General features: G+C 33.9%; 2 protein-coding genes across 3 annotated transcripts in view; one reads left to right on the top strand and one right to left on the bottom strand.

The window, feature by feature from the left end:
- Positions 1-18,892, top strand: part of LOC135850085 (uncharacterized) — a 107,735-nt gene that overhangs the window by 69,659 nt on the left and 19,184 nt on the right. The gene's annotated exons all lie outside the window — the stretch shown is intronic.
- On the bottom strand, positions 3,138-8,295 carry LOC135834337 (keratin, type I cytoskeletal 9-like). Its single transcript, XM_065348193.1, has 5 exons — positions 8,176-8,295; positions 7,961-8,101; positions 5,323-5,487; positions 3,709-3,849; positions 3,138-3,614 (listed from the first exon to the last, which is right to left on the bottom strand). The coding sequence occupies exons 1-5, from the start codon at positions 8,293-8,295 to the stop codon at positions 3,138-3,140; spliced, it is 1,044 nt and encodes a 347-aa protein (XP_065204265.1).

Genomic DNA, 18,892 nt, shown 5'->3' on the forward strand with positions numbered 1-18,892 from the left:
ATTGAATGATGTAGTGGGCTTTTGTTGGCCCGAAGTTCACGTAGCGAAAAGTTACAAGCGGCAGCTTTTGCAATCAACTTTTCTCGCTGAAAATAGCGTTTATGCTACTAACAGTAGAGTCAGCGAATTTAATGAATTTATCGACGATACTTTCGATGATAAAGATCAATCGACAGATTTCAAGAATAAACTAATGAATGACGTCACCTGCAATTAAAGGAGTTTTGTTACGCCATCGCTTCTTATTGGTTTCTTCTATTAAAGCGGTAATGAAATTAATGGATACGTTTGTTTTGGAGGAGCAAAGTGTACTTGCGATAAAAATACGTTTGACTAGTTTTTTGGAGGAATTTATTCGTAATAATAGACCTTTTAAGGTAAATGACTACGTAAAACCGGTTTTTGACCAGTTTTTATCATGGTTGTTGGGAAATTCTGAAGAGATTGAACGATTTAGGCAGATCCATTCTGTATAGAATTAAGCCGATCATGTCGAATTATTCAAGTTGATTGGGCTTGTTAGATTTTCAAATTGGATTCGTTTTTACTTATTTTTAGCTGTTTTTTTTTTCTTTCGATAATTTGCACATGGAGTATACTTAAACACAAATGTGTGATGATTCGTTAGAACTTTTTTTTTTATACTTTAGATACATATATACATAAGTTTGTTTTATTATACCTATTATGTTGATACGTTGATTTTTTTTTAGCTGCGAGTGCATACAATAAAGTGCATTGATACTTTTTTCATTTTTCATGAACGAATATTGTGCTTTTGTAGCTAGGTAGTTTTAGTTCATTTGTATACGCAGTACATAAATACATACTTCTACGATATTTTTATGACAATGTGTCTTCCTCTCGATCTCGTAGTTCTCAACTCTTAAAAGAAGGAATTTCGCGCAGACCTCACTCCCCTTTATGTTCGACAAAAATTGCGAAAAAGTACGTGTTATTTCATTTCTTCGATGGGAAAATGGTTTCTAAAGTCGCTTCTATTTTTCGATACCTATCTACGTACAGTAAGTAATTTGAAATACCTGCTTGAGACTTTCGAAAAATGAGTTATTTTTTCGACGCTGACGTGTGATTTAAAATCTACACAATTGATTTTATCAAATGGCTGAAAAAAGTGGACTGTTCGAGGACAAAGTTTCGAAAAATAAAAAAACTAGTTTTATTTGATGAAATCGGACGGTTTTTACTGGCTTGGGACATCAATTCAGGTAGACGAGTATTTGTGGAAAATATTAAAATTGGTGTGATTCAAGATCAAAGCTTGAAAATTTGGTTTATACGCTATTTTTGATCTTTCAAATCAATTAGTGATGGTTTCGAGCCAGTCAGCATGAGCTTACAAACAATTTTCAAAACATTGTACCTATACAGAAGATCCCGAATGAAATTTAACACCTCGTAGGCTCGTAATCTCGGATTCGTTATTTTTGTTAACCCCTTTGAATACTTAGTTCATTGACGTGATTATTTTTCAAAACCACATCTCATCGATTTGATAGAATATTTCTTCTAGTTAAGATACTGCAGGTAAATTTCTCCGATGATGCAGACTGCAGAATGAAGGGTTAGTGATTCGTTGTCAAAATTAGGCTACAGCTTTCCCTCTGAATTAGATCAAATTTTTGGTATTTTTTCGAAAATTGGCCGAAACATCAATTGTGATGAAATACAGCTTTTTGCTGATGATGTAAAGATGTACAGGAAAATTGAAGATATAAAGGATTGTCAGGGTCTTCAAGCAGATTTGGATAGGTTTGTGGAATGGAGTATCAAGAATAAACTGTCCCTTAACATCTCCAAGTGTGGAACAATGACATTCACTCAAAAAAAAAATGTTTTGAAGTATACTTACACAGTTAATGAGGAAGAACTTTGTCGCTTGACCACTGTTCGGGACCTAGGTATAAATCTTGATGTGGGACTTACCTTCAAACATCACATTAATACTGTTTTGGCGAAGGCAAGGCGGATGGCCTATTTTGTTGTCAGAAATTCAGTTCACTTTAAGAGGATAAGTACACTCAAAGTCCTATACTTCTCGTTCATAAGATCTATAGTTGAGTTTGGTGTACTAATTTGGTTCCCTCATACTAAAAAATTTGTGGAAGAGCTTGAAAAAATTCAAAACAGATTTCTAAAATACCTATATTTTAAAACTTTTGAATATTATCCCCATGATCTATCTCAAAAAGAGCTTTTAGAAGGGTTTGAAGTAGATTTGCTATTAAAGAGAAGAGAGACAGCTGCACTGATGTTCCTATATGATCTCATCCACTGCAATGTAAAAGATAGTAACCTTTTGGGAAAAATTAATTTCTGGGCCCCAAAGATCCACTCCAGGCAAAAAAAAATATTCTCTCTACACAATTACAGTACGTTTAGGATGAAGGTGTCCCCTATGAATAACATCATGGGTATCTCTGACACTTTCCTCTGTAGGTGTGTGGATGCCGATATCTATAGTATGGGTAGGTCTGCTTTTAGGCGTGTGGTGGAGAAGGCATGGGAAAAGGAGCGTGGATGCAGTGGGAGCTGTTTATGAGCCATTTCATATCCCAGATTTTTTTTTTTTTCTTTTTTTTTCTATTTTCCCCCTCCTTCCCCCTCCCCCCCTTTTATCTGCCTTAAGTTTGGGTTTTTGCCCTCACTCTTTTGTTTTTCTTCTATTCGATTTTGTACTTTTTATTTTCTTTTTTTGCTTATCTTACTTTTTTTTTTTCAATGAGAAGAACTACATAATTATATATTGATAATGTACTAATGTTTCTTTTGTTTCTTACTGGTTTTTTTTTATGGTATTTTTTTTTTCTTTTTCTTGTTTTTGTAAGTCATAGTTTTTCAGGTCTTTTTTAGTTTTATCTCTTAGCTATAAACGGTCTCTCCTGTAATTGGCTTACGCTGTTGGAGAGACCTAAAATGTAAATAAATAAATAAATAAATAAATAAATAAAATAAATAATGATGCGTCCAAAAAGAACAATTAAAATCAAATTGATAGCTTGTATTTGAGCTGCAATATTCTAAGATAATTACATATAATGTGTATGTACATGCCTACATGGCATTGCCTATCTTATATGTAGATGTGAATACAATCCGTACGCCGAATTAATACACTATTTCCGCATCAGTTTGTTATCGTTGTTGGGTAATATCAAACCATTATAGCTGAATTTATTGCCATTGTCGTAATTCGTGAAATTCGGAGTACCTGGAGGCGCCGATGGTAAACTATTATCTGGAGGGTTTGGGTTAACTCCCATACTGGGATTTTGTCCTCCTCCTCCTCCGTCATTTTTGCTCGGAGGATTTCCTCCTCCTCCTTCGCTACCTTTACTTGGAGAATTTCCTCCTCCATCTCCTTTACTCGGGGAATTTCCTCCACCGCCACCACTGCCTCCTGAGCCACTTCCACCGTGGCCTCCCGGACTTCCACCACCGCCGCTGCCACCAGGACCTCCTCCTCCTCCTCCTCCGCCTTTTCCTCCACAACCGTTACAAGCAGGGCATTGACCACCGGTTTGTTTCAGTTCGTCGCATATCGTTCCTTTTAAATCTTTCATCGCGTCTTGTTCTTTTTTACAATCGAATTTCTGTAACAAATGGTAATTGGAGAACGAAACGTGTTATTCTAAAGTCATAAAAGTGTATCAGCATCAGCTTGGGAAAAAATAGTACATTACATACCCTATTGAACATCACTCCGGGGATGTTAGGTTCATGAAGCATATCCAAAAGTTTATATCGATTATCGCAATATTTTCCCGCATCATTGCATGGTTTACATCCTTTGATTTTATTCCAGTCAAGTCCTGCTTGTTGTGCGCACTGCACATGGGTATAAGTTTATTTGTTAAAATTATCTTTTCGAAAAATAATGGAAATGAAAAGGCGCCGTTTAATTCCTGGGTCATTCCACGTCAATTTGACCAAGAAGTGGTAGGGAGGTACGGCGATTTTTTTGAAATTTTTCCTTTGGAAAGACCTTCCGAAGGGATGACCAATGGCGCAAATCGCAGCCCTCTAGCCCATTTAAAAAGGCAGCCAGGGGGTGTCAAAGTTTTCAGTGAACCTAAAATATGTATCATCCATTTCAGCAGTGGGTTACTCGATAACCGCGATACCTACCAAAATGGAACTTTTTCCCATAGTTAGGGGTTTTGAAAGGCTTTTTAGTGATCATCATGAAAATCAGTGTTGCCACTTTTTTTCGTACAAAAAATTAGCTCAAAAAGTTTCAAAACGTAGTTTACATATCGTTCCGACTCTCAAAAATTCTGAAAAAATAAAATTATGGTCAACTTTTCATGCTGAACAACATATTAAAAAATTGGGATGGTAATAATTTGTTGGAAAGTCGATTTTAAAAAATTTAAAGTTTGCGAAAAAATTCGATTTTTTGATTTAAAACATGAAAAAAAGTTTTGATGGGTGAAAGTTGACCCATTTGACCCCTATTTGTACGCATCTGTTGAAAAAGTTGAAAAAACCCTTTCACTCGATGAAATGAACTCCTCACAAAAAATCAAAATTCGAAAAAATTCAATTTTCGATTTCAAACATCAAAAAAAGTTCAAATTTATTCAGTTGTCTTATTTTGACCTCTTTCTGACGTATTTCATGAAAAAAATGTTAAAAATTACACTCACAACAAAAAAATTAAAATTCGTTCATTTTTTGAATCTTTTCGAATTTTTATTTTTTTGTGATGAGTTCATTTCATCGGATGAAAGCGTTTTTCCAACGTTTTCAACACATACGTAAAAATAGAGGTCAAATGGGCCAACTCTACCAATCAAAACTTCTTTTCGTGTTTTAAATCAAAAAATCGCATTTTTTTCGTGAAGTTCGAATTTTTTAAAATCGACTTTGCAACATGTTATCATCTCAATTTTTTGCATGAAAAGTTGTCCATAATATATTTTTTTCAGAATTTTTGAGAATCGGAACGATATGTAAACCACGTTTCGAAACTTTTTGAGCTAATTTTTTGTACAAAAAAAAGTGGCAACACTGATTTTTATGATATCACCAAAAAGCCTTTCAAATCCCCTAACTATGGGAAAAAGTTCCATTTTGTTAGGTATCGCGGTTATCGAGTAACCCGCTACTGAAATGGATGATATTTTAGTTTCACTGAAAACTTTGACACCCCCTGGCAGCCTTTAAAAATGGGCTAGAGAGCTGCGATTAGCGCCATTGGTCATCCCTTCGGAAGGTCTTTTCACAGGAAAAATTTCAAAAAAATCGCCGAACCCCCTACCACTTCTTGGTCCAATTGACGTGAAATGACCCTACTACCTTTTGACCGGAAGTTTTTTGATCTCCGTTAGTCATCATGCAAGTGAAAAATTTAGCCAACTCATTCGACTGGCTGTCTTGAAAAAAATGAGAAGCGCAAGCGTGCAGAGCGTCTATGTTACATTCATCTATTCCATCTTTGCATTGCAGTACATCTTGTACGATCTGTGAAAATATTTAAGAAGTTCATCTTCATGTAGTCAGAGATTTCTAGTTTGACAGTCGGGTTTTGAAGGGAAGCATGAGCTAACGAGCGTTATTTGTCTGATTTTTATGAAAATTACACGCTCAGCGATCTCAAATCAGTACGAAGACAATAACTTGATAGTTGATACTTGGATAAAAGATTATAAAAAAAAAACTGCAAATTAATTTTAAAAAATCATAGAATTGCAATGACACGTGACAATATTTTGCAGAACCTACATGAAACTTTTTTGAAATCCCTTCCAAACATGAGTTTTCCGTAAATTGCTAAAAAAAAAAAAATGATAAAATTTCAGAAACCAAAAACATGTGGAAACGATGTAAAATACCTATACCTATTTAAAACAACATTGAGATCGCTATATATTATACGTAAATCTTCAACAATCGAAGAATTTCTGTCAAGTGTGCCAAATCCAAAAATGTATGAAAAAATACCTAAAAAAAATTACTAAATTATATAAAAACACTTCAAAAAGCATTAAATTGCGTCAACAACTGTAAATTTTAAAAAAAAGTGATGAAATTTCGTTAAAATTTGCCTAAAATTCTCAAAAAAAAAATAAAATGAAATTGTAAAAAAAGTTAAAATTATGTAGGTATAAATGCTCAAAAAGGCATTAAAATCACTGAAAATTTGCCTAAAATGATGACAGTTTATGTAGTATATTTTACCTGAAATGCATCATAAAGCATTAAAAACATGTTAAACTGATGTAAAACATCGAAAAAAAGTAATAAAATCATTAAAAAAGAAACCAAAAATTAATTAAATTTCAATAAAATTTGTCAAAAAATACCGTGAAAAATGTTGGAACACGTTAAGACGATATAAAAAACACATGAAAAAGCTTTAAATGTTCTAAAAACTTACAAAATTAGGTAATCAAATTTCAGTAAAACTTGATCAAATTTAGCAAAAGTTGTATCAAACATTGTCGAAGCCTCTTCGGAATAAAATTTGTTGAAGAAATTACTTAAAATATGTAAAATTTTGTAAAAATATTTGAAAAAGCATTAAAATCACCAGAAAATTGGCAAAATTTGTTGAAAATGCACAAAAGAGTGTTGAAAACTCGTTTCAATGATATTTAAAATCTTAAGGATCAAAATTAGCAAACATTTCTGTAGTGATAAAATTTCAGTAAAATTGCCTCTTTCTGAATTTTTCTTTTAAATAAAAAATATATTTGTACTTATTTGTAAATTTGAGAAATTTGAAGAAATTAATTCAAAATAAATAATTTAAATATAGGTACAGAAACAAAACTGTGAAGTTGACTTGATAAATCAATTCTTCATTTTATGATTTTTAATTTATTTCTAATAAAATATCTAATAAAATAGGTAGGTACCTAGGTTTAATAGGTAATTGTTTTTAGAATTTTAGGAAAATTTCTTGATGAATTTTTAAAAACATGTTGAAATGACATTGGTAAAAACACCCCCCCCCTCCCCAACAAAAAAAACACGTAAAAATCAATAAAAAAAATTACCAAAAAGTGATACCTAACTTTAATAAAATCATTAATCGTCAATTTTTATTTTTTTTCTGAAAAATTGCCATTTTTCGTAATCAAAAAAAATACCTATACCGACTAGGAAAATGAACATTTGAAGAAAATTACAATTAAAAAAAATATATGTATGAATGAATTGAAATCTTCAATACTTAGATACCTATATTTTTAATAGAATAGGCACATGTTGTTATAATTTTTTTCAACTTTTACGAAAATTTCAAAATAAAAGTGTTAAAAACATGTTAAAATGGCATAAAAACGTAAAAAAAAAAGCGTTAAATTCAATAATAATTACCGGCAAAAAAATCGAATTTTCTCAACATTTGGCAAAAATATGTCAATAACATTCCGCAGAGCTATAAAAATCAATGACATTTGAGCGTTTTTATAGCAATTTTGGCCAAATTTTATTAAAATTTTACATTTAAAAATTCAAGTCGATTTTTTGGCGAAAAATTCCATTTGCAAAAATCGACGACGATCTCAAGGCGAAATTCGAACGTCATTTTCGTGCTGGACGAGTTTAGTTGGACCAAATTTCAGATGCTAAATTTCATATTTTTGGGGGATTTTGAAAATTTTAATTCAGCACCAAAGAGAGCTGCAGAACATTTGAAAATTTACTACCATCATCAATCAATTCAGTACTTCCTAAATGGATTTTTTTGTGAAAAGTGGGTGTTTTAATTTTCAAAATTCTGCTTGAAATTAAAAAATACCAATCAGTGCTTGAAATTTGGTCTTTTACGATCTTTTATTTTTATTTTTTTGGATTCGAAAACTTCACTGTCAATCGGAATGGTTTCTTTTCAAGTAGGAAGGGATGTCTAAACTACATATTTCAAATTCTTAACCCTTCAAAAGAGAAAATTCAGAAATGGGCTTGAACATGAGCTTTTAATGCTTACTTTTGACGTTGAACACGGAATAAAATCCCACTCAACACAGCCGGAAAGTTCGTCTACTGCTGGTTTTACCTGCTCTTTCATGTAGTTGATGGAATTACAATCCATACTGTCGAACGATATGGTCACTTTTAACTTATTGCCCTGCACATTCGAAATAGTTATGAGATGAATGGTAATTTATCATTTATCTCAAAATGAAAATCAGGAATACATACGCATTTTCCTCCATCGCCACCATCGCCACCACCGCCTCCTTTATCTCCATTACAGTCAACTTGGATAGACCCCAACGACAGAATCACCAGCGCAAATACGATTGAGAATTTTGAAATCATGATGCACGAAAATATATTCATTTTTGGGGGGAAATGATCGAACTGAAAATTCGCTAGAAATTCATTGTATTTATAAGACGAACTTACAGATCGCTAGTGTAATTTATTAGGTACTCCGCTAATTTCCTGGTGATTTAAAATTATTGCGGTTTGACGCAACTGAAAAAACATTTCGTGATTGTTTCAACAATCGTACCTCTTTTTGAAAAATTGAAATCTCATCGACCTTCAAAAAATGTCGATGTAAATTCGATTTGCCGAATGTGTGTTTTTCTGTGTATTTGCGTAAGTGAAAGCGAGAATAAATTGAAACTTCGGTAAATTAAAAACTAAAAGGAACTGATTTATTGAAATCAACATACCTATACCTGTTATAGTTCAAGTACATACGCATTTTTTTGAAAAAAATAACGCGGAAGATTTATTTTATTTGATAGACTCGTTTTAATGTTTTTTTATTTGATGTCATCGGTATAGGTAAAGATACATCTCGTGAATCATACGAGTATAGCTCGATATGGCTTTACATAAATTTTCAGTAAAATGCGTTAAATGTTCGCCATCTATGTACTGCTCTGGTATTTCGCCATAAATACTCACCTCCGGCGATAATTTACGATATATACATTTGTGTAAATAACCTAACGCACGATGCAAAATTTCAATTGAACGACCGATCATTTTGTTTCATTACGATTAACATAGGTGTAGTGTTACCCACGTGAAAAAATACATTTTTTTCGTCCATTTTTTATAATATGGCACGTGTAAAGCGAAAATGAATAGTTCGAAAATATGTTTCTGTTTTATTAGATTGATTTTAAAATTAAGGCGTATCGATCGTTTTCGTATTATTAAGCTGAAAAATCGTACCTATTTCTGGGGACGAGTTTCTATTCGTACAATCTTGCGGTGTAATTATTCCATAATTGAATTTTGAGGATATTGTTACAGTTGGTTTTCATTCATGTAACCATGAGCAAGGCCTCTTCCAATTTAGCTTACAAGGGTAGCTATACTACCTAATATTTAGATAATTGCCAACTCAAAATCTGCAGAATTTTTTTAGATAGGACAAAGCTGTATTGAAACCATAAACAATAATACCTCACCAACCAAAATTGTAGGAAGATTTCTAAAAATCGCATTTTGAGCCAAAAAAAGCCAAAAAAAAAAAACAATTTTGTCTTTTAATTGAGGTGGAATATTGTCTATAACCTACGTATTTTTGACATACCTTGGAGTGAAGGTGGTTTTTGATCATTCTGAGGGGCTCGTGCAATTTTTTGGAAGTTCAGGTTTCCAAAAAACGTTGTATAATCCCCAAGTGCTAGTTCATTGTATGTAGCTCCCTAAACGTAAAATTATCAAAGATGCCCAGGGATGTGGCCCCAAACGATTTTTTTTTGGGTTCCGGGTTTCGGGGCTTGGGCTTTCAACCAAAAATTTATTAGGTCTTGGGTTTCAGGGCTTTCCAGGGCTCAAAATTGCAAAATGTATAAATTCAAATCGAATATTTTAATAAAAATTAAAAAAAAATTAAATTAATAATCCCGCGTAGCACAAGCGATGCCAAAGTCGATGGAAAAGACGACATCTCTAATCCGTCACTTGTCGACACGACATTTGTTGACGCCAATGTCGGCAATGTCGTTAAATGATGAATGAGAAGTTGATATCAAAATCAACTGTCATCTCCCTTCATTTTTTGTCTCAACATCATCTCGACATTGGTGTCGTTTTTCTGAGTCTAAAAGAAGCAAATTTTGTTTGAAAACATGCGAAATGTGCCCAAAACTCTTTTTTTGATTCAAGTAAAATTATTCTCAAAAATATTTCACCCTAAAAAAAATTTTAAAAGAAAAAAAGTTGCCCTTGGTAGGGATTGAACCCAGGTTGCCATACACTTCTGATACATTCTCTAACCACTAGACCATTGCTGCTGTTGAGTGGAGAGGCCTTGAAAGAATATTCAGTACTTCTTATTCTGGACTTGGAAAATTTTTCCTATTGTATTGTCAACTTGGACATCGACAAATGAGTCGGCAATACTTCGAAATTTCTAAAAATATTTTATAGATCTTGTAATCGACATCAACTTCCTCACCAATATTAACCAGATGGTTGATGTTGATTACAAGATCTACAGAAGTATCTACTCGATGACGACATTTTGTAGATACTTTTGTAGACCCTATAATCAATATCGAAATTCAGGTTGTCTTGCCGATGCCAAAGTTGATGACAATCATTAGATCGACAAAAGTAACTATACAAGATCAAAATTTTGTAGATGCTTTTGTCGATCTTATAGTCGACATCAACTTCGGATCAACAAGACGACCTGAATTTCGATATCGATCATGGGTCTACAAAGGTATCCATCAGCATTTTCATCATAGTTTTTGAAAATAGTGTCAATTTTTAATCAAGTATCTTAAATTTAGTTAGATTAACGCCTTTGTGGATAATGTTTTGACTTTTTTCAATCAACAATTGTGTAAAATCATGTCGATACTTTTGTCGAGGTCATTGACGATCTCGTCAGTGCTACGCAGGTAGAGTTGAAAATGTTTAATATTTTGTTTTTATTAAAAAAATCAATTTTTAATAATAATTAATTTAATTAACATAATTATTTATTTTTGAATTTTGATGAAAAATTAAAGTAAAATTGTAAAGACATACATATTTCACACACTGTGCATAGAGTATTACATTTGCTCACATACCTACTTACTTCAAGGTAAAAAACTGTAGCTAGCTTCTACTAGCTTCACAAGTACCAGGCAACTTACCATCTCAGTACCTATTTTTCAGATACTTACAAAGAAACAATTACAAAACACATAACATGTATTATGAATACATTAATAATAAAAACGCCTTCAATTATTCTTTTATGCACTGTTTATTCGTAAATATCACATGCACGCTTAGAATAATCTACTCTAGTTATAAAAAGCAGTAAAATATTGAGAAAGGGGGAACACAGAGTGTTGTAAAAAAGTGTAAAGTACATATCACCTTAGGAGTGATCAACAAATAGATGAGGGAAGGTCCATCAGTGATGCTCAATAAATTGAGATTTTGGAATAAGAACTTACAGTCTTATGCACAATTGCTGCTGAGCTAAAGTACATCATTACAGAACATATCTGGTATCAGGAACTGTTGTATTACAAAATAGATCGCACAATCACAGGAATACATGCTGGAACACTGGAACTAGTTCATATTTATGGAATACTGGAACAGATTAACTCAGATACTTGTCTATCTATTCTTGGGGACACAGATACCTATGCACGCGTACGGAGTCATATGGTGACTAGTTTCTCGTTTGTTTCTCTCTCAACTTGTGGTAGAAAATGCTGCGTAATCTGTCATTATAAAATCTTAATTATTGTTCTGTTACTGTTAGAAAAAAAAAAAAATTTAAGGGCAGATTCCAAATTTATGGATATTTTTTTGCCCCTAATTCGCAAGCAGACTGGCAGAGAACTTGAATTTACATCGGTCTTGTGGGAATTTATGAATTTGCTTAATCTTCTAGTTCTAGCTCTCAGAGACTGAAATTGACTGAAATTTGAAATACAAGTTCTTTCAGACAGTTTGCACAAATTAGTGTATGCTTTAGCTTTTTCAAATATTTCAATTCAACTTTTTTTAAAACAGAATTGAAACTTGAATTTTTTTGGAATTTTTAATCACCTATTGTCCAAATTTTTCAAGTACATATCATTATTTATATTTTTAACAAACAATGAACTACCTACAGAATATAAATTTTGAGACGTACAGACCAACACAGACAATTACAATAGTAATTTACACAATTTACACAAGCCCCAAAAAGCCTCGACAAGCCCTGATCACAGTTTGGGTTTTGGGGCTCACATCTGGGACTTGGGTTTTTAGAGAAAAAGGTCCTGGGCTTTGGTCCAGGACTTTGCAGGTTACAGTTTTTAAGGTTTTGGGGCTTGGACATTTGGGCTTCAAGGAAATTTTCGGGTTTTGGGTCCTGGTCCTGGTCCTAGTCCTGGGCCGGGTCTCATCATTGAAGAGACCTATGGCAAACATTGTCCCCATTAAATAATTTTATTAATTTTTGACTGAAAAAGTCAAGTATATGACTAGATGTACACTTCAATAAAATGTGGATGAAGGAAAAGGGTCAAATTTTCCAAAATGTTAGAAATTTGTATTTTTCCATTGAACATTTTTGTTGCCGCGTTGACTTTTTTAGTTTTAATACTGAATTTCAGGTTGCTACTACAAAATTTTTAAAAATTATGAGTAGTTGCCCGACTCAAGAATTTTCGATTTATGTTACATGCTATAAATAAGTATAATGAATACTCTTGATTTGAGGATTGAGAAACTTGGAAGGTGAAAAAAGTTGAGACTGAGAGAAGGGGGTTTCAACGTTACCAATTTTTTTGAACATTTTTGGAGCGCCGGATGATCCTTTGAGAGCTGAGAATCTCAATTGCCTTAACTGTCCACAAATCATCCATTTCAATAGTTTTGTAAAGAAAAAATTGTCATATAAAGTAGTCCTTTTTTCAAGACAAGATAACCTATCAAAAAGTCTTGATTTTTGTCATAATTGCATAATTGGATTTTTTGTGGAAATATTGTCAAGAAGTCCTTCTTTGTTGAAATTGTAAGAAAGTGCCTTTTTAAAATTTTCCAAAGGAGTCCTGCTAATTCCTTTTTTGTTTCAAAATTGCAAGAACAATAAAATTCTGTTTTTTTGCCAACAATTCAAAAATATTCTACTTTTTTGCCAAAATTGTAAAAGTGGCCTTTTGTCGCCAAATTGCCGCGAAATACTTTTTTTTGCCAAAGTTGAGAAAAGAAGTTTTATTTTTTTGGCTGAACAGCAAAAATGTTGTTTTTTCCCCGAAAATTTAGAGTACTTAGTTTTCAATTTTATTATAAAAATTCAAAGATGAAAGTTTTCTTTGAAAAAAGTTCTTACACACCTTACAAAACGAAGTGCATTAGTGATGATTAGCCACTGTCATAGTGCGACGAGTTTCACACAAGAGGCAGAGATACTTTGGTGAAAAATTGATTCCTCCCATTTTGTACTTAAACGCTGCTTATGCAGCAGAAAAACATGAGTTACTGTGTATGTAGGTAAGTTGACTATTGTGACGTGTACAATGAATAATATCCAAATTCGAAGCAATAATTTGTATTTTTCGGCTACGTATTCTAATGGTACATACATTCATAAATACTACATTTATGTTGACTGCATGTCTGGAGATATCTATCGTCGATCCAGTTTGTGGACTGTGTTAGGTAAGATCATACCTTGATAGCTGAAAGATTGACCATTGTTGAAAAATGTGTAGTCCGGAGTACCAGGTGGTGCCGGTTGTATTCCCCCACCTGCACCTCCACCTGCACCTCCACCACTTCCGCCTGAACCTCCTTCACCTTTACCTGGAGGATTTCCTCCTTCACCTTTACCAGGAGGATTGCCTCCTCCGTCACCCTTGCAGGGAGGATTTCCTCCACCGCCCATGCCTCCTTGACCACCACCTCCGCTTCCATCGTGACCCCCGCCGTCTTTGCCTCCTGGACCTCCTGCGCCGCTACCTCCTGGACCGCCACCACCACTACCACCAGGACTACCTCCTTTACCTCCTTTTCCATCTCCTCCACCACCACCAGCACCACCACCGCAACCGTTACAAGCGGGACATTGGGCACCGCTTTGTTTCAGTTCGTCGCATATCGTTCCTTTTAAATCACCCATAGCTTTTTGTTCTTTTTGACAATCGTATTTCTGCAACCAAAACGAATTACGTGACAAAATTATCAACTATTGAAGTTCAAAACTTCACCTTGAAAAAAAAACAAATAGCCAAGATACCCACCCTATTGAACATCACCCCAGGAATGTTAGGTTCATGGAGCATATTCAAAAGTTGAAATCGATTATCGCAATATTTGCCCGCATCATTGCATGGTTTACATCCTTTGATTTTATTCCAGTCAAGTCCTGCTTGTTGCGCACACTGAAAATTTAAAAGCATTATCATTATCTTCTCGAAGATTACCTATTATTAAAGTATATAGGTGAACGGTTGAATTACCTTTTCGCCTTGTTTCACTTGGTCTCCGTCACACATCATACAAACGTAGAATTTCGCCAATTCAGTTGGCTGGCTATCTTGGAAAAAATGAGAAGCACAAGCGTGGAGAGCGTCTACTTTACATTCCTCGACTCCGTCTTTGCATTGCAGTACGTCATCTACAATCTGTGCGAGAGAGAATCATTTAATATTGAAATTAAATTATGAAAATCGTTCCGAGCACAAATAAAAGAATTGAGAAATTGAGTGATGATGGAATCGACTGAAACCACCAATAAAAATCCCCAATTCAGTTTATAAGAATAACTCGTCATTTGCTTTTATTACTTCATTTTGTCCACGTTTATTTTGGTATTTTTCAGAATCCCCCTCAACCCGTTAATAAAGTAGAAACCGATTGAGCATTTTGATATTTTACGAATTTGTTGCAATAAGAGATGAAAAATCATGTAGACTTCATGGAATGGAGGGGAGATTTTTGCATTTTTGTCAACATGCGAGGAAAATAACTATTGATTGTATTTTAGCCCAAAAATGGAAATTTTTAAACAAATTATTTCTCTAAAAGGAAATCATTAGAATTTTTTATACCTAAATTTCATCTTGTCAACTGAGTATAGGATCGATGTTTGCCAACTTTGGATTTTTTTGCGGGGGGAGAGAGAGTTGAAAATTGGGTTTTCAATTTAAAAAATTTTTGACTGTAAAAACAGATCTTTGGGCTAACAAACAAGGGGACCTCACGACTGTGCAGTAACCGATTTGACCAGATTTTTTTTCAAAAGTAAAAATTTATATCTGTCCAATCCCTAAACTACTGGCCCCACAGGGACTCAAAGGTTTTAAAATTTTCTATTTTTCGGAAAGTTTCCCCCACAGATGGAAGAATGAGTCCAAAAAAAGTAAAATAGTGATCCTCATGACATATGCGCCAAAAGTTATAGGGTCTATGAAGTATGTATTTTTTAGGGACCAAAAATGACAAAAAATTTATTCAAAAATGGTCGGAAAATGTGATTGGGCAGCCACAACTTGGTGAATCGTCGTTTCTAGTCACAATAGTAGTGTTTGGTGGACTTCGGGCGCGATTTCGAGTCTGCGTGTTTGAAAGGGTATTTTGGGCCCAAAATTTTCAAAAAAATTGTCCCAAAAATACCCTTTTGAATGCGCAGACTCGAAATCGCGCCCAAACTTCAAGAAACTCGTTTTGGGACTAGAAAAGAGAATTTCCAAAATTGTAGCTGCTCAATCGCACTTTTTGACCATTTTAAGAAATTTTTTTGAAAATTTTGGGATCTAAAAATCCCCCTTTTCAAATACGCAGACTCGAAATTGTACCCAAATTTTAGGGAACTCGTCATGTGACTAGTAAATGGAATTTTCAAAGTTGTGCTGCCCAATCGCATTTTCCCACCATTTTTAGGAGATTTTTTGAAATTTTTAGCTCCCAAAAAATACTCTTTTAGAATACGCAGGATTGAAATCAAGTCCAAACTTCAAGGAATTCGTTTTGTGACTAAAAAGGAGAATTTCCAGAATTGTGGCTGCCCTTAGTCGTATTTTTCGACCATTTTTAGAAGATTTTTCGAAAATTTTGGGCCTGAAAAAATCGATTTCGAATACGCAAACTCGAAATCGCGCCCAAACTTCAAGGAACTTGTTTTGTGACTAGAAAAGAGAAATTCCCAAAATTGTAGTTGCCCAATCAAATTTTTTAGCAATTTTAAAATTTTTGGGACTCAAAAAAAATCATTTTTTCAAATACGCAGACTCGAAATCGTACTCCAATTTTAGAGATCTCGTCTTGTGACTAGAAAAGAGAATTCCCAAAATTGTAGTTGGCCGATCGCATTTTTTGACCATTTTTGGGAAATTTTTCAAAATTTTTGGGCCCCAAAAAATATTTTAAGTGTGGCTCCTACGACTTTTTTACGTTTAATAATTCATGAGGATCACTATTTTACTTTTTTTGGCGGAATTGTTCGAAAAATCGAAATTTTGAGACCTTTGGGGATCTCCGTAGGGCTCGTAGTTTTGGGATTGGGCAGCTTTTTTCGCATGTTTGCCTCAAATTGATTTTCAAAAATTCACTGAAAATCGAAAAGAGTGTTTGTTCTTTGAGCACCTGAGTTTTAAGTTGAGTGATGTATTTTTGGATGCTCTTGCAGCTGTGTCCAGATCGAAAATGGTTCTGCCAATTTTTAGTTGATTCATGACGACAGAACACAAGTTTTAAGATGATGAGTTCTCTGAGAAGAGATTCGCAAATTGTAAAAAATTCTTTTCAAAATTACCATAAGATTCAATTATTTTGCAGAAATTGGTAATTTCGTCCAATTCTAAAGGGTCAGGGGATGACAGTCTATAAAAATGTTATCGTCAGGATCTTATCCCTGCTTAAAGTCAAATCACCACCAAGTATGCTCTTTGAGTATTGCTTACCTTGGATGTTGAACATGGTATAAAATCCCACTCAACGCAGCTGGAAAGTTCGTCTACTACGGGTTTAACTTGCTCTTTCATGTAATTGATGGAATTCGTATCAAGACTGTCAAATGATACGGTTACTTTCAACTTCTGCAAATTCAAAGTGATTATTTAATTACTAACATATCTTATCAAGTACTACCAATTTACGAGGAATATTTCAAAAAATCATTTAACATAATATGCCGTACAATTATTTTTATTATTTAATTGAAAACTTACGCCTCCTTTGCAGCCATCGCCTCCGTCACCACCACCACCTCCTTTACCGCCGTCTCCACCACCTCCCTTACCACCATCGCCATCAGCGACAGCAGTTCCAAGAGGTAGTATCAGCAGGGCAACAATTAAAAATTTTGAAATCATGGTACACAAAGATACACTCAGCTTACGAGAACCAATCGAACTGAACTGAATAATCGTACAAAATTCATTGTATTTATAAGGTGAAATTGTCGATCGCGTGTTTCATTATTATTCTAATAATCTTCCAGTGATTTAAAATTATTGCGAATTTGAAACAACTGAAAAAACATTTCACCATCGTTCCAATACTATTTTCCGAAAAAGGGGAATCTTTTTGACCTTCATACCTTCAAAAATGCTACGGTGCATGTTTGAATTTCCAATCGTGTTTTTCTTTCGGTATTTGCGTAAACGCGGGAATAGTACTCGAAAATTATTTAAAACGAAAAAACTCTGATTTATTGGTACATACCTATACGATTGAAAAAATGTGGTATTCGAGTACGTATTTTCAAAAAATAGAAGATTTATGTGTACTATTTGCTCTATAGAGATGAATCTCATAAAATACGTAGGTACTTTCGTAAATATGGTTTCAAACGTTTCGCTAAACTGCGATGAAAAATTTTTGAATGCGTAATACAAATAATAAATTGAGGACTTTGGTGTATCTTTAGATTATCTGGGGAATTGTGACATTTTGTGGTATTTTAAAAATTATTATTCTTATAGGGTGGAGTATTAAAAAAAATTTAAAAACGTGGTATACTACAAAGAAAAATAATGGGCCTCTCCGCCTCTCGCGAAACAGTGAGCTAAGCCAGATGTACTCTAAGGTAATTTTTGAAACAAAAACAGATTTTTTCTTGCCATTTTTCGACTTTTGTAAACTTTTTTGACATGTGTGTTTTATTACTTTTTTCACCAATTTAAGGCAATTTTCAACAATCATTTTTATAATAAGTTTTGCATTTTCAACAAATTACCACGTATCGTATCATTTTTTGAGAATATTTCATTATTTTTTCAATTTTGGCCAAAAGGCTGAAAAAACAGAAGTTTTTGGCAATTCTTGGAAACAAAGTTAAGATTTCTGCAATTTCTGGCACAAAAGACCAGTTCTGTAAAGACATTATTTGCACTTTTGTGCTAATAGCTTACATGGTCTAACTTCACCCTACGACCTTGTTAGACCTATACCTAGTGCTACACAGTAGACAGGTAGGCACTGGCGATCTACCGCCTCGATATACCTACTCTTCGGATATAAGAGTATAAAATATATTTATGCACACTGAATAAGAAAAAATAAATACTCGGACGACTATGTATTGATACTTGCTTTATTGTTAATTAAGCCATTGTATTCACATAGTCTAATTATTTAAAGTTACGTAATAGAATTACGATTTAATATAGGAATCGAATACTCAGTATTCGTGTAGTTGTGTAAAACACCACCCTGGGAAGAAGGGCATTTATGCCGGATAGGGCAGGTCCGTTATAGATGACTCGAAATGAGATTTTAAAGATGACTGCAGTTCATCTTGAGTAACCACGATCACAGCATCCGATCCGATTGATATTATGTAAGAGAATACTTCATATTCAAGTAATTGATAGGTGGAAAGTACACAACCCATACGTAGAATGTACTGATAGGGCTCCGCACTTCGACCTATCTATCTAATGAAACCAAGCACTCGCTTGATGAGTCCGTGGTTGACTGAAGAACTGATCGGATAATG

This window comes from Planococcus citri, chromosome 1, assembly GCF_950023065.1.
Source record: "Planococcus citri chromosome 1, ihPlaCitr1.1, whole genome shotgun sequence".
Taxonomy (NCBI): Eukaryota; Metazoa; Arthropoda; class Insecta; order Hemiptera; family Pseudococcidae; genus Planococcus; species Planococcus citri.